General features: G+C 44.5%; 1 protein-coding gene across 1 annotated transcript; it reads left to right on the top strand.

The window, feature by feature from the left end:
• Positions 1-4,829: 4,829 nt before the first annotated feature.
• LOC4340416 (uncharacterized) lies at positions 4,830-6,098 on the top strand. The gene has a single exon (XM_015786297.3). The coding sequence runs from the start codon at positions 4,931-4,933 to the stop codon at positions 5,774-5,776; it is 846 nt and encodes a 281-aa protein (XP_015641783.1). The 5' UTR covers positions 4,830-4,930; the 3' UTR covers positions 5,777-6,098.
• Positions 6,099-15,941: the final 9,843 nt, after the last annotated feature.

Raw genomic sequence — 15,941 nt, forward strand, 5'->3', positions numbered from 1 at the left:
ACGGTATTTGGACAGTATGGGGATCGTTGGTGCTAGGATATACACGAGACTGAGGTAAAAGAGATGGAGACGAGGATTTTTATACAGGTTCGGGCCCTTGAGCTGTCAGGTAATAACCCTACATACTGTTGGCCGGAGCCGGAGTTGCTTTTATTCACCATAATCACACCAGTACAATATGTGGGGTAGCCTATCTAACTGTTGTCGACATATTGGTCTGAAGATCTGACTCGTAGTCGACAACAGGGTAGCCTTCCTCCTCGAATCCGTGCCCGGCGAGATCAGAGATAGCGTTTTCGTCTCTCCTGATGGTATCCGGAGACACCGTAGGGGAATAGCCATGCCTATCTCTGAAGTCGATATCCGGCGTCTTGTCTTAGAGTATGTTGGCTTGTATGTTGTGGCTTCTATGTTGATTGTGTTGGGTGTTGATTGTCTCGTCATGGTGGGTGTTGATCGTGTTGATCGTCTCATCATGGTTGTCCCCCTGTACTCCTAGGGGGGCTTGTATTTATACCGATAGGTGTCCCCTTGTCCAAGTAGAACTAGGGAAACCAATATGGATACAATCCGAGTAGTTCTTGTCGTTTCCATGTAGAACTCTGGTTGTCTTTCCTTATCCGGAACTCCTCCTATATCTGCAGGTTGTTTCCGTATAGGACATGGTATATGGTGGGTCCTGCCGAGATTTAGTCAACTACTATTAGGTATGTGGTGTACATAACCCTGACATATAGTATTTCTATACATCTAAAGTTTATACACCTAAAGTTTATAGACCCAAAGTTTATAAGTCAAAAATTTACATACCCGATTCAAATTTGAATTCAAATATTTTCTATATATAATATTTCTATTCATCTAAAAGTTTATACATCTAAAGTTTATAGACCCAAAGTTTATAAGTCAAAAGTTTACATACCAATTCAAATTTGAATTTGAATTTAAAATTTTTGTATATAGTATTTCTATACATAAATTTTTTCTAACTTTTGTTTTTTTAAAAAAATTGTGTGGTGTCCTGTAGTGAAAGGGGAGGAGGAAGGGGAAGAAGAGGAAGGCAATAGTACATGGAAGGGGCCAGCGCGGGCGTTAGCATTTCCGCCTTAGTCTCATCCGTGTCCACCGCCCCCTCGTGCAACTTGACAATTTTTTTTATTTGCTTGTGCTCAACTTCTATCTGTAAGTCGATTTTTTTCTCGGTGACACATCATTCAACTCTACGATGTGCTCGGTTGGAACTTTTTGTGCAAAGGTCGATTTTATTTGGAACACTTCGCATCATTCTTCTTCTGCTCTTTGCATCTCGGTCCAACTTTCGTGTACGTGTACCTTTATTTCCATTCCGAAGCTTTGGAGACTTATATTTTCTTTTTTTTTTCGTGTACCTTTTCTTGGTTTTTTTTCGAGAACTCTTATCTTTTCTTGTGGCGCCAGTTTTGTCTTATATTAATTCTTGACAGATACTCCACTATCGTTGGGGCCTCTTTCAGTTTGGACCATCAGCTTGATTGTGGTATAATCATCACCGGGTAAAAAAAAAAATAGTAACAGTGGACCTTAAAACGAAAAACAGTCTATGGTGGGGTGGCCGTGGGTAGCATTGCAACAGGCATATGATTGCCGCAGAGGTTTTTTCTTTCCCTGTTAGAGCAGGTATAAGGCCTCTCACAGTGTAGTGACATAGACCGGTGCTATACCACGCCAACGAGGATTTGTGCTTGCGTGGAGCAAGGTCGCGCGCCCTAGTTGAGCCCCTTGGCCCCAAGTAAAGACGCGAGGAACTTTCTCGCAGCGAGTCCACGCGTAGCAAGCTCCGTGCGCTGTGGAGCACGTGACCCAGAGGTGTCGTACCCTCGCGCCGAATCCCATCGCGAAATCCCCGATTCGCCCTCAAAAATCCTCTCCCGATTCACCACCGATTCATCCGCTCCACCGATATCGCAAGATTTCCCCAATCAAATCCACGCCTGTTAATCAAGAACCGGAAGAAATCAAGGTGGGGAAACAAATAAAGAACCCAAAGAAATCAAGGTGGTGCAAACAAATCAAGAATCTAAAGAACAAAAACGAACAAAAAAAAAAGAACGGCGTCCATTGCCTCCTTCCTCCTACCCGTCTCGTCAGCCAGCCGCCTTCGTCGGGGATGCCTCCTGCCGACGCCGCGCAAGCCGCTGCCGCCGGGGATGCCTCCCGCCGCCACCGCGCCAGTCGTCTCCGCCGGGGACGCCTCCCACCAACGCCGCGCAAGCCGCCGGGGACACCTCTCGCCACCGCCGCGCCAGCCGCCTCCGCCGGGGACGACTCTCGCCACCGCTTCCCATCGGCGTCGCGGAGAGGGAGGAGGAGGCGAGGCAGCGTGAGTAGTACTCGAGGAGGCGCGCGAGGGCTGTTCGGGAAAGGAGGACGAATCGGTCCGCGCGAGTAGTACTCAATGTGACGATTCCTTTTCGTGGGGCCCACCGGCTGTAGGCTTGGTACCCTGACTATGGGTGCTTGCACTGTGGGAAGGGTGTCCTTGGACCAAGTTTTGAGGCTAAGGCTATGGGTCCCATAGCTTGCATTGTAAATACCCTAAGAGCAGGTACAATAGCAGGCTATAAGCCAGCTGCAAACATATTTTAAGGAGATAAATGAGGAGAGAGAAGGGCAACGGGCTACATATTTGTAGCCAGCTGTAGCACGGACTCCAAGACATAGTGTGTGTATGACAGGTGGGACCAGGTATTAATAGTGTAGTATGTAACTATTGTATGAATGAGCTATTAGATTGGTATAGATGAATTGGAGCTAGTAGTTGGCTATACTATTGAACTTGCTCTAATAGTACTGAACTCAGCTGGCGCTAGGAACCACCACATCAGTATTATCATACGTGGAGGGAGAAAGCATGAGAGAGAGCGAAACGAGCGCTTCTGCAAGCGCCGGACGATAGCACGGTAAATTAGGCAAGATGAAATATTTTATTCGCTTGGTGGGTCTATAGTTCAGTTACTTGATCTTATGTGCATATGCATACTGTGTGATTTTAAGTACTAGTTTAGTTTCATGCTGAAGCAGGATGGGCTACAGAGATGGAGTTTAGTTTTGATCACCTGTACATGTAACAATTAGGGCAAGTACTATAATGACCCATATATTATCCCTAAGAATGCCACATTGGATTAAGTGATGATGTGGAGGAGAGAAGTGAGGAGAGAGATGATGAGCCACCCCTAAATCAAGAGGTAACCTCCACACAAATTTCAAGAAAGATGTGAGAGTATTAGATATATTGGTATTTGTGTACTAGAGGTGATACATTGTATGGGTTGCCTCTTAGTTCATGATTGAATAAAATAGATAAATTTAGAGGTGATAGTCACATCTACCATAGCACTTGACTTTAAACCTATTCTTGCTTCCGTAAAGCACATCTAGACTCTAGAGCCAATCTTTTATATAAACAATATACAGTATTAACTTTAAATGACCTGAACATGTACTACCGCCGACTACTACTTTTCACTATTAGCCTTGCTCTTATCATCAAATTCTCATGGTTTGATTTTAACCCAAAAAGCAACGTGCAAAGTGAAGTGAAATTTCCTTTACGGCGACTGAGGATGAACAAGACTAGTCATCAGCAACGTACAGCCGTCCTCGGAAAACATACCGTCTTGAGTGAAAGTAGCAGGATTGCATCTCAGATTCTCGGTCATCGAAATTGGAAAGATGGGATGGCCAAACGTAATTTGCTTCCTTCTCCAGCTCACTGACCGAATAAATTACTTGGGCGTGTGAAGTGTGAACACGCCATCCCCAAATTCTCGACTATGCCTGTGTTTAGATCCAAAGTTTGAATTCAAACTTCAGTCTTTTTCCATCATATTAACATGTCATATATATACAACTTTTTAGTCACATCATCTCCAATTTCAACTAAAATCTAAACTTTACCATCAACTAAACAGAGCCTATATAACTGTGATTTCTTTTCCTTTTTCTCCTTATCATTACAATTAACAGGTAAAGTGCAGTAGGGAGAAGGGGGGAAATGAAGAAAAATGGCGTGTCCAAAATGTCATCCGTAATTAAATAACTTGCACAATGGCACACTCTCGCGGGAAACAGTGGAGGAGCAACATATTACTGCCTATTGTGTCACCGCTTTATCATCAACAATGCTACTACCTCCATTTCAAAATAGCTTTGTTTATTTTTTTTTAAAACCAAAATAATTTTGTTTATCATCAAAGTAAGAAATCTCAATGCAATTTTATCTAGCCTCGGTATATTTATCCTTCACCTTTACAAACAACAATGGAATGACTTTTGAAAGATGAAACTATTTTAGGATAAAGATAATGAGAAATGAAGAAGTTTTTGGATGTAAGGAGTAGAGTACCTATCTTGCGAATTGCGAGGAAACAGAGATCTACGACGCAAAATACGCAATCAATGGCAACTCAGTTATGTAGTCCGGTTTGTCACCGCAACGAGCTGTTGCGAATTCCGAATCACGATCATTTTCGGCCCTGTGGAGTACGTTACGGATCGATTCAAAGGAAACTCGCGAATCGCGATCACTTCCGGTCCTCACCGTCTTTGTACTACCCGTATATCAACGTGTCCATACATGAAATTGGTCGAATCGTTTGGATCTCCAAGGGGACCACGCTGGCATGATAACGACCCGCCCAGCCTCTGCCGGCGGCGATGATGTGTGGTGAGTGTGTCCAGAAACGCAAAAGCACACATGTAAAAAAAAAAAGAAAGAAAGAAAAAAGAAACGCACAAGCAGATACCCTTCCACATACTATATATTATTGCGGTTGTAGGCGAGAATCGTGAATCAAACAGAAGCCAACGGTGCCAAAAAAAAAAAAGAAAAAACAGAGAGAGGCCAACGAGCACAAGGAAGAGCAGAGTTCTGAGGCGGTGAGCCCCAATGTCTCGAGTTATTCGGAACATCATCGTCGTGGCCATGGGCGCGGGCGCTCTGGGCGGACCAGACGCGCTGCGTCTCCTGCTTGCCTTCGCCGGGAAGAGCCCCCTCGTCGACATCCTCATCGCCGTCTTCGTCATCGCCGCGGTCACCGCGCCCGCCCTCGGCACCATGCTTCTCGCGCGCTTCTTCCGCAAACCGCGCGCTGTGCCCGGCGCGGCCCGTGCCGGGCGCGGCGCAGCGGGTGCGGCGGTCGCTGATGACCCGTTCGCGCAGATGACGCTGGTGGTTTCCCTGGCCGTCGCGTTCCTCGTCTCCGCGTCCCTGCTCGTCCTGCCATTGTTCCAGTCCGGGCACCTCGTCCCGCTCGCCTTCGCCGGAGTCGCCCTCGTCGTGGGCGCCTGCGCCTCGCGCGTCCGCGGCGTGCTTCTTCCGAATGCGCACGGTGGAGCCGGCGCCGGCGCCACCCCTGCCGCGACCGCCACGGAGCGCGGTATCAAGCCGACCCTTTCGGTGTCCCTCGCCGCCATCTGCCTCGTCCTCGTTGCCCCTTGGCGCCTCGCGGTCGGCATCCTCGACGCGCCATCGCAGCGCCTCCTTGCTCCGCTCGCCACCGTGCCCGTCGTCGGCGTCGCCGCTGCCACCGTGGTCGGCACCACGATCCTCGTCCTCCGCTTCCGCAAGGCGAAACATGCGGCCGCGACGCCGGACGCTGCCACGACGCCGGCCACGGAACGCTCCCACAAGATGGTCATGGTTACGGCCTTGGCGGTTGCCTTCTTCCTCGCCGTCCCGCTCGTCGTCGTCGTCGACGCATGTCCGCGTCGTGTCTTCGGCTGCGCCTGTTGACTCTGAAGATTCACATCGCCCGATCGCCGTGACCGAGTCCTGCACTGGCGACACGAGTGGTCGAGTGCTACTTGTTTTTTTCTGTTTTCTTGAGGGCGTAATACTAAAGTGGTGTGCGTTTCATCCTTTTGCATTTTACGCTGGGAGAACGTACTCGGTACTCGGTAGTGCGGTGGTGTATGTACACAATGTGCTTTGGGTTCGTGTTTGCTTCTCTCTTTGGAGTAGTGTCTCGGTCAGTGGGCTGAACTGGATATCATCTCGTTGAAGGAATGGGCAAGAAATGGAATATATTAGGGCGTTCACAGTGCGTGACATGGCATTCGGCTTCCCCCTTTAACATCAGAGATTCCCAGCCACGTGCACTTCTCACGCTAGAAACTGAAGAACGCGGAGCCAAAGAAAGCTCCACGTTCCTCGTCAAAGTTGTCAGCGATTCCATCAAAGTTGTCAGTGATTCCTCAATCATCGTGCATAGCAGCGTCTACACCTCACTCCACCTCACCACCGGCCGTGGCGGCGGTTCCCCTGCCATGCTCCCACATCCCATGCTAGGTGGTGGTGGTCGTCGCCGGCGAGGCCACCACCCGAGCTCGACGGGTCGCCATTAGCGGCGAGGACACCTCCGGAGCCGGCAAGCTCGATCCGCCCACCGACGTCGATCCCCGCCGCCGCGAGCTCGACAGCCGCCGGAAGCGAGGGGGAGGGGAGGGGACTGAAGAAGTTGAGGACGTCGCCGGCCTCATCGAGCTCGCCGCCTTGGTGTCGACTATGGCAGGCAGCGTCCTCGGCGCGCCGGCCAGGGGAGGAAGGCGTCGGCCGGGGGAGGAGGGCGTCGACCGGGGAGGGAAGGACGGCGCCGGAGGCGCCGACTCCCGTGGCAGGGCTCTTGAGAACGGCGGCAGCGGAGGCGCCGACTCCCGCGGCAGCCGTGACAGCGAGTCCGACCACCTTGGCGACCGGGGATGATGGCGCGGTAGGACTCGTCGGCGAGCTGGCCAGGGGAGGAGGGTGCTGACCGACGCCGCCGCCCGCCGCCGCGCATGCCGCTGCCGTCCAAGGTTGATCCCACGATCCGCCGCCCGGCCGGACCGCCCGACCTCCGCGACCTCTGTCTCCGCCCGACTCCTGCGGTGGGGAAAGGAAGAGTGGGGGAGAGAGAGGGGGGAGGGGAAAGTAGTATTGGTGGGACCCACTACAAGCTACTTGTATGTGGTCTTGTGGAACATCAAAACTTGATGACTCACTGTGATGGCCTTACTGCTAGTACTAGTAGACCAGTACCATTCGTGAATTCTGCATGCACCCATGTTTCGTAAAGGAAACCTTTCTTCGCTATCATTGCGCTACTACTGCTAGTGCCTACTCCCTCCGTCCCATAAAAAACGAATCTAGAACCGAAAGTGACATGTACGATGAATCTGGACATATGTATGTTCAGATTCGTAGTACTATAATGTGTCACGTCTGATACTGATTGGTTTTTAATGAGACGGAGGAAGTACTCAACCCGGAGTTTCGTCTGCTTCTGCTCTGTCCGGTCCCTTTCGAACCTTCGCCTGTGATGGAAAGTTGGAAACTAGAAAGGCCACGAGCCTTTTCTTTTGGCACTCGTTTTGTCCATTGTTCTTTGCTAGATACCTCATCAAAGGACTAATTTGTATATTACATTTGAAGGCTCTGGGAGTTTGGATCACTAGCTTGATTGTGGTTTAGTGTCTATCACTAGATAAATGCCTTTTTGGTTCGTCGTGTTTGCCTCATCCCATTTGCCAAATTTATGTGATCGAGAAATACAAAGCTTTTGTTGAACTTGAACATCATCTCGTTGAAGTGAATTGCTAGGGCAGTCTCCAGCCATGTTTTGGAAAGCAACCTTTTGGAAAGGGCCCACACAGATAACAGAAAATCTATCGTAGTACTCCCTCCATCTATTGTTGATAGTCATATTTCCAAATCTGAAAAAAATATTTTTGATAGGCATATTTCAATACAATAAACTATCATCTTAATGACTTTCTCGGATTTAATGCATAACTATCCATTCTTCCACACACGATTGGCTACATGGGTATTGAGAAATATAAATATTAATGAATCGCTTGTTTACGAGGAATGACTAGTAGCATGTTTAAATGGATGATAATTAGAATTACTTATCCTTAGTCTGTGTGACAAGATAAAATATGACTATCAAAAGTAGATGGAGGGAATACTTTGCTATCATGGGGTACTTCTACTAAGTGGGGTGGGGCTGTTGAGTACTCTTTTTTCTGCTTCGCTCTTCCCCTTTCCAACATTCGCCTGTGATGGAAAGGCCACGAGCCTTTTGTCTTGGCACTCGTTATTATCCAATGTTCGAGTTATTTTTTTTTCCTGTCTTTAGTTGCAGACTTGCAGTACCATATTTGAGGGGTCTGGGAGTTTGGATCGCACAGCTTTGGGGGTGTTTAGATCTAGGGCTATAAAGTGTTCGGGCACTAATAAAATAACTAATTACAGAATCTGTTAGTAAACCGCGAGACGAATTTATTAAGCCTACTTAATCTATCATTAGTAAATATTTACTGTAGCACCATATTATCAAATTATGGAGAAATTAGGCTTAAAAGATTCGTCTCGCAGACTAGTCGTAATCTGTGCAATTAGTTATTTTTTAAGCTATATTTATTACTTTATACATGTGTTTAAACGTTCGATGTAATAGGATGTAAAATTTTGGGGTGGGCTATAAACAGGGCCTTGATTGTGGTTTGCCGTCCATCAGCATTTCAGCAACTGTCATCTCCTCGGGCTCGTTATCGTAAGAGGCATAGCCTAGCGAAAGTTGTAGTGATTGTTTGATAGGCATGGTTTAGTTCCCTAAAAATTTTTTCCAAAAACATCGTATCAAATTTTTGGACACATGTATAGAGCAATAAATATAGATTAAAAAAACTAATTGTACAGTTAGGGGAGAAATCGCGAGACGAATCTTTTGGGCCTAATTAGTCCATGATTAGCTATAAGTGCTACAGTAACCCTCATGTGCTAATGACGGATTAATTAAACTTAACAGATTCGTCTCGTGGTTTTTAGACAAGTTATAAAATTAATTTTTTTCATTCGTGTCCGAAAACCCCTTCCGACATTTGTTAAACATCCGATATGACACCTAAAAATTTTCTTTTCGCGAAGAAAAAAGACCCTATAGTTACAGCCACCAGAGTCTCGCCCGGAGCAACACGGCCGGTTCGATTGCCATATGATTTTTGCAACTTGTTTCCTGGATGGAGGATGGTTTCTGCCAAAAGCGAAGTGAAGTGAAATTTTCTCAACGAAAGTTTTGTCCTTTCTTATCACGATGCCTGGTGTGAACAAGGCTAGCCACAGTTTCTTGTCATGTGCCCATGCCGTTTCTACAATACTATACAGTTTTGCTTTTCTGGTGCTGCATGTTGGCCTCGTATTGCAGTACTATAGTTTGGAGATCACAATCTTTGTCCCACTAGAGTTTCAAAAAAAAAAAAAAGAGAGAAGCAAATGTCACGTGTTACAACCATGCATTACTCGTATTTTATCCATCTTGTGTGCACTGGGGAACGTCGTAATGCGTGCACTTTGAGCGCCATGTCGCACACGGAGAGGGGATTCTCCTTGCACACACACCCTCAAGGCATACAGAGCTCCTTGCTCATGGCGCTCAAAGTGCACGCATTGCGGTTGCGGCATTGGGTCATGGCTGGACAACTCGGGCACGGCGAAAAGCCCAACAGAGCCCACCGGTTGAAGGGCGGGGGCCACGCAAGCGAAAGGAACCCGTGTGGCATATTCGGAAAATATGCCGTTCAAACATGTACTCATACTCATACTCATACTCGTGCCCTGCCGCCGTTCACACCGGATTGCTAGTACGGTACTAGTACCTAGCTACCATCGAATAATTAACTATTTGCCACTCTTATAAATAGTGCTAAATTATTTACCACTGGACCCACATGTCATAGACACATGAGGGCCCACATGTTATAGACAGCGGGATGACAATCAAATAAAGTTAGAGATAATCTAAAATATGTCATTGACAAGCATCCAAATCCAAAAAATATCATCGACAAATATGAGCTCCAAGAAATACAATCGTACAAACGATTTTGTCCCAAAAATACCATCGCCGTCAGGGTTCCGTCCATTCCGCGTCGTTAAGTGCTATAGGATAAACAATGTATTTAACAGTGCAAAATGGATGGAACCCTAACAACGATAGTATTTTTAGGACAAAAATCGTTTGTACGATGGTATTTCTTGGGATTTCTTGTATTCCTCACACTTGTACGATAGCATTTCTTGTATTTGGGTGCTTGTCAATGATATTTCTTGTATTTGGATATTTGTCAATGGTATTTTTTGGATTATCTCGTAGAGGTTATGGGCAATCGCCCAATCCGTTCTCAGAAAAGAAAAAAAAAAGGCCCAATCCTTGTCTAGCTGTCTGGTCCAGTTTGAACGTGTGGAAATGTGAGGGAAATGCAATGTAACCGTCTGTCGGAAATGGTTCGTCTAGCTGCATGTGGAAGTACATTATAAGTTCTGTTTACTTTTCTTCAAACTTTCAAAAATTCCGTTACATTAAATATTTAGACACATGCATAAAGCATTAAAATGTTGATAAAAAACCAATTACACAGTTTGCATGTAAAATTGTGAGACGGATCTTTTGAGTCTAATTACATCATGATTTGACAATGTGGTGCTACAGTAAACATTTGCTAATAACAGATTAATTAGGCTTAATAAATACATCTCGCAATTTACAGGCGAAATCTATAATTTGTTTTGTTATTAGTCTATATTTAATACTTCAAATGTGCATCCGTATACGTTAAAAAAAATTTGAAGGAGGAACTAATCACGGCTATAGTAGATTGATAGCGCAAAGTTGTGTGCGCCATTCAGGTGCAGAGAAAGGGTACAGAAAACGACCGTGTGACATCATTTTCTTGCAGGGAAACTGTTTGACATGGCTCTTGTATATTCATGTGATCATCCGTGAGGAGAAACAACAACGGATGCTGTCCTCCATTGTTGTCCGCGAACAGCATCTGTTGTTCTTCCTCGCAGATCTATCCACCCCCACTCGCTATCCAATCCAACCGTCCGCATCCAAGATAGCGAAACACTGCCGAAAGCCAGCCCGAAACGGCGAATCCTCCTCACGGAGAAAAAGGGGGTCAAGTACTGCTCCTATGAGCTTTTTCGCTCTCTTCTTCCGCAGGTCCTCTCCTCTCATAGAACTGTCCTGGCCTATCTTGGAGCGACGGAACTCCAAATGGACTCTGTTTTTTCTTTTAAATACAAAGACCAAAGTATATGTGTCTTAATTGTTCAATGTACTTGTTTCTGTGTTTGATGTGCGGTGAAGTTGGAATAAGACCAATCCATGCGCGCGTCCAGATTCGTTGTTAGGATTAGTCTTTTTTTTTATAGAGTAGTATACTTGTTTTTGCTTTGTCATGGTTACAAAGTGGTATTATGACATGTCCAACATTTCTCGGTGTAAATATTAGGATCCCGAATTTGAAGGTTAAATGTGTAATGGTGAGCTTGGAAGCAACTATTCTAGTACAATGTCTAATTGTGGACATTGCAGAGTAACCGTTCACTCGAACTCTACATAGAGGTCTTGCGACGATGATCTGCGTTATTGTATAGGTTTTCTAATATACATTTTTTTTCTGCGATTGCCGTTTCATAAACTTTTCCGGTAACCTCTTGTAAGCGTTTTAAGGGAAAGGACATCACACATGAACGGAAATATATGTAGTAGTAGATGTAGATGTCTATATTCGTTGTATGTTACATCCTAATACTAGGTTATCTTTTTTTTACAGAGGGAGTAAGACATATGCTGTTATTGTATATCAATACTCCCTCAGTCAAAAAAAACTTAAATCCTGGTTATAAATTTGGACAAGCAATCTTCAACCCCCAGTGGAATGGAGGGAAGGAGAAGTACATCTACTGGTGGAATGGAGTACGACACTCTTCAGGACACCTGTAGTGTTGGTGGGATTAGTTCGGTTGACTCTTTAGTTCGCACTAAAATTAAAAATTTGATTGAAATTGAAACGATGTAACGGAAAAGTTGGAAGTTTTTGTGTGTAGAAAAATTTTGATGTGATGGAAAAGTTAAAAGTTTTTTTAAAAAAGTTGGGAACTAAACCAGGCCTCAAGCGAACAAAATTTCAATTCAATCGCTACAGTGTAGAAATTGATTTGTGGGATTCGCTCAGTCTTATCCATGTCTGCCTCCCCCTCGTGCAACCTGACAAAAAAAATATTTTTATTTGCTTGCGTTCGATTTCTATTTGAAAGTCGATTTTCTAGGTGACACATCATTCAACTCTAACGATGTGCTCTCTTTTTGTGCAAAGGTTCGATTTTAGCCAAAAGTGGGAGCTGCTCTTTGCATCTCGGTCCAACCTCTGTGTACGTGTACCTTTATTTCCCTTCCGAAGCTTTGGCCATTACCTTTTCTTGTGGCGCCCGTTTTGTCTAATATTCTTTGACAGATACTCCACTATCGTTTGGGCCTCTTTGAGTTTGGATCATCAGCTTGATTGTGGTATAATCATCACCGGGTGAAAAATTAAAAATAACAGTCGACTGGTCACTAGTTAAAAGTTAAAATGAAAAACAGTCTATGGTGGTGGGGCCTTGGGCAGCATTGCAAAAGACATTCTGGCTCATAGCAGCACACGGCCGGTTTGACTGCCATATGATTGCCGCACAGCATTTTCTTTTTCCTGTTATCATCACATTCTCACGGTTGATTTTAACCCAAAAGGCAACGTGCAAAGTGAAGTGAAATTTTCTTTACGGTGACTGGGGATGAACAAGACTACTCCCTCCGTCCTAAAAAAAGACAAACCCTGATTTCCGTGTCCAATGTTTAATTGTTCGTTTTATTTGAAAAAATTATGAAAAAAATTAAAAAGACAAGTCACGTATAAAATATTAATCATATTTTATCATCTAACAATAATGAAAATACGAATTATAAAAAAATTTCATATAAGACGGACAGTCAAAGTTGGACACGGAAATCAAGGTTTACCCTTTTTTCTGGGGACGGAGGGAGTAGTCATGAGCAACGGACAGCCGTCCTCGGAAAATATACCGTCTTGAGTGAAAGTAGCAGTAGTGGTAAAAATACATATATATAGTGCGCAACAGAAGATGTGTCGGATCCTAAAAGCTAGTCCTGATCTTCTGTTCATGTTTTCTCGACCTGTGTTGTTCGTCTTCTGCTGCATGCTGGCTACAGGTTGGTTTTAGGTTGATTTTTTTGGTTGATGCCTAACTTTATCTAATTCAACCTATTATAGATGTAACAAAGCCCATAAAGTATGGTCATAAGTGTGGTACAAATTTAAATACACTATTTATTCTAAAATATAGTAATATACTTTCTCCGTCCGAGAATATAAAAAATTTTAGGCTTGGACACGGTTATTAAAAAAATAGGTAGAAGTGAATGGTGGAGGGTTGTGATTGGATGAGTAGTGGAGATAGATGGGAAAAGTGAATGGTAGAGGGTTGTGATTGGTAAGAAAGAGAATATTAGTGAAGAAGTTGTTATATTTTGGGATGGAGGGAGTAGTAGTACGAATCGGGATATACTAGTGATGAGTAAAGTAGGGCTTATCACAGCTAAAATAATCAACTAAATGCCTATCTTAATAAACTGCAACATATTTAACCTTCGACGTGGCAATATGTGGATGAACCAAACATACCCTTACCCTTACCTTTTTTTAGTATGCTAGTAAAATACTTATCTTTTTTTTACATGGAAAATTATTTTTTTGTTCCTATATACTTTTTTCGTTTCAGAATAAGTTTATCTCGTATGTGGATAAGATATATCTGTATGGGATTAATTTATTTTGGGATATAAGGATTATATATATCCGCTCTCGAGTTAACGAACGGCAGATTCTTGACTTCTTGGCACTCCTTGTCGGCCACAAAGTTACGTACACACTGCGTACACAAGATCGGTGCAGTGCACGAGCCACCTGTACTTTGTGCATTGTACCGGGAGAGGAATTCTGGTTGCCCCAATCGAAAGGAACCAGAGCCAATCAGCACTCAGCACTGCGAGCTGGAGAATCAGGCGAAAAGCCCGTTCCACCCGTGCTGAAAAAACGCCGTTCTAAAATTTTGATGACTCTTTAGCCGTCCACATTTGCATGGCATACCTTCGCCCAGAAGGCACGAGGCAGAGGGTATTATCACGAGAGGGGAAAAATCACTCGACTTTACCAATCAATATATATTATACTTTATCCGTTCATGTTATAAGACGTTTTGACTTTAGTCGAAATTAAACTGCTTTAATTTTGACTAAATTTATAGAAAAAAGTAATAACATTTTCAACCCAAGATAAATTTATTATGAAAATATATTCAATTATTGAGTTGATAAACTAACATAGTATTATAAATATTACCATATTTGTCAAACTTGAAATAGTTTGACTTTGACCAAAGTCAAAACGTCTTATAACCTAACACGAAGGGAGGATTATTGAAGAGCGTTATTAAATGTAAAGATACACAGTATCAGCAACAAATATTAAAAAACACAGCTATTACTGAGTTATAAATCATATTTGTGGAGGTCTTAATTGCTCATCAATCACTCCATCCACTGCTACAGAAATCATTTTTACATGCGACCAAAAGTGAATTTTACATACGGCCAATGAAAATCGGACTTTTGCACGCGAGCAACGCATCTTATGTTGTCACCTATACCGGCCGCATGCGAAAATAAATTCGGCAAAAAAAAAGATAAAAATAAAAAACCCCAAACCCTAGCCCGCCGCCTGCTGTTGTCGTCTCCATCAAAGCGCTGGATCTGCCACCCCCACCGCCCGCTCGTCACCAACATCGCATTCTCCATCCCAACCGCCCGTCATCGTCGCCGGCACTAGAACCACGCTGGGATGGGCCACCCCGCCGTCGGATCCACGCGGGACGGCGCCACCTGAGGCCGCCGAGCTGCCCAGCCGCTGCCCACTGCCGCCCGCTCCCACTCGGAGGAGAGGAGAGGAGAGAGAGAGACATCAGTAGACGGAGGGGGAGAGAGAGGATGCGAGGTGGAAAAAAATTGAAGTGGTGAGGGAAAGAGAGAGGAGGGGAAAAAACTATGAAGAAGAGCAGGATACTTTCACATGCGGACTAAGTAAGAGGCCTGCATGTGAAAATATACTTATTTTTGCATGTGGCCCCTTAAGAGACTCGACAGTAAAAATAAATTTTTGCATGCGGATCTCTTAAGTAGCTACATGCAAAAATGAAGGTCGATTTTGAAGTTCCCGTACAGTAAAATTATTTTTTAAGTAGAGATCTTACTATATTGTGATTTGCAAGTTTGTGACTTCACTAAACAGAGGACAACAACAAAAATAAGACTTAAGAGGGCACATAATTTTTCTACAATCTGCAACCTGCTCCAACAAGTAATATGACAAATTTTTCACCAATGTTCTTTTCCCAATCACAATTCTCCACCATTTAATTTTTTCACCCACCTTCACTTTTTGTCCAATCATAAATTTTCCCTATTTAATTTTATCCAATTTCTTAATAATCGTGTCCCTATAAAAAATTCCTCAAACAGAGGGAGTAGTGCAGTAGTGACGTTTGGAGTGACGCAGTTTGTATTGCGTCATCGGCCAGTGCAGCAGTGACGTGTGGTAGCCAAACGGGTTGAAGGTTTTTCTTTCCTCCCTCTTTTCAATCATGGAGTCGTTAGCGCAGGCGCAGATCCTAGCTGCGGCAGCCAATGGAGACCTCTTGTGATGATATGATGAGCACGTACGTACCGGATGTCGCCGCCGCCGCCACGGTGGTCGGCACCACGCTTCTCGCCTTTTCTTCCGCAGGGCGCGGCACCGGCCGGACGCTGCCGAGGGCGGCCACGGACCGCTTCCACAGGATGGTTGTGATTATTGAGCCTGTGTGTTGTTCCCGAACAAAATTTTTTCAACCTGTCACATCTAATGTTTAGACACGTGTATGGAGTATTAAATATAGATAAAAAAAACTACACATATTACGTGTAAATTGTGAGACGAATCTTTTAAGCCTAATTGTACCATGATTTAACAATGTG

Source organism: Oryza sativa, chromosome 6 (assembly GCF_034140825.1).
Source record: "Oryza sativa Japonica Group chromosome 6, ASM3414082v1".
Classification (NCBI taxonomy): domain Eukaryota; kingdom Viridiplantae; phylum Streptophyta; class Magnoliopsida; order Poales; family Poaceae; genus Oryza; species Oryza sativa.

Excerpts from the sequence above, each read along its gene's own strand:
- LOC4340416 (XM_015786297.3), top strand. The coding sequence starts at position 4,931 with ATGTCTCGAGTTATTCGGAACATCATCGTCGTGGCCATGGGCGCGGGC.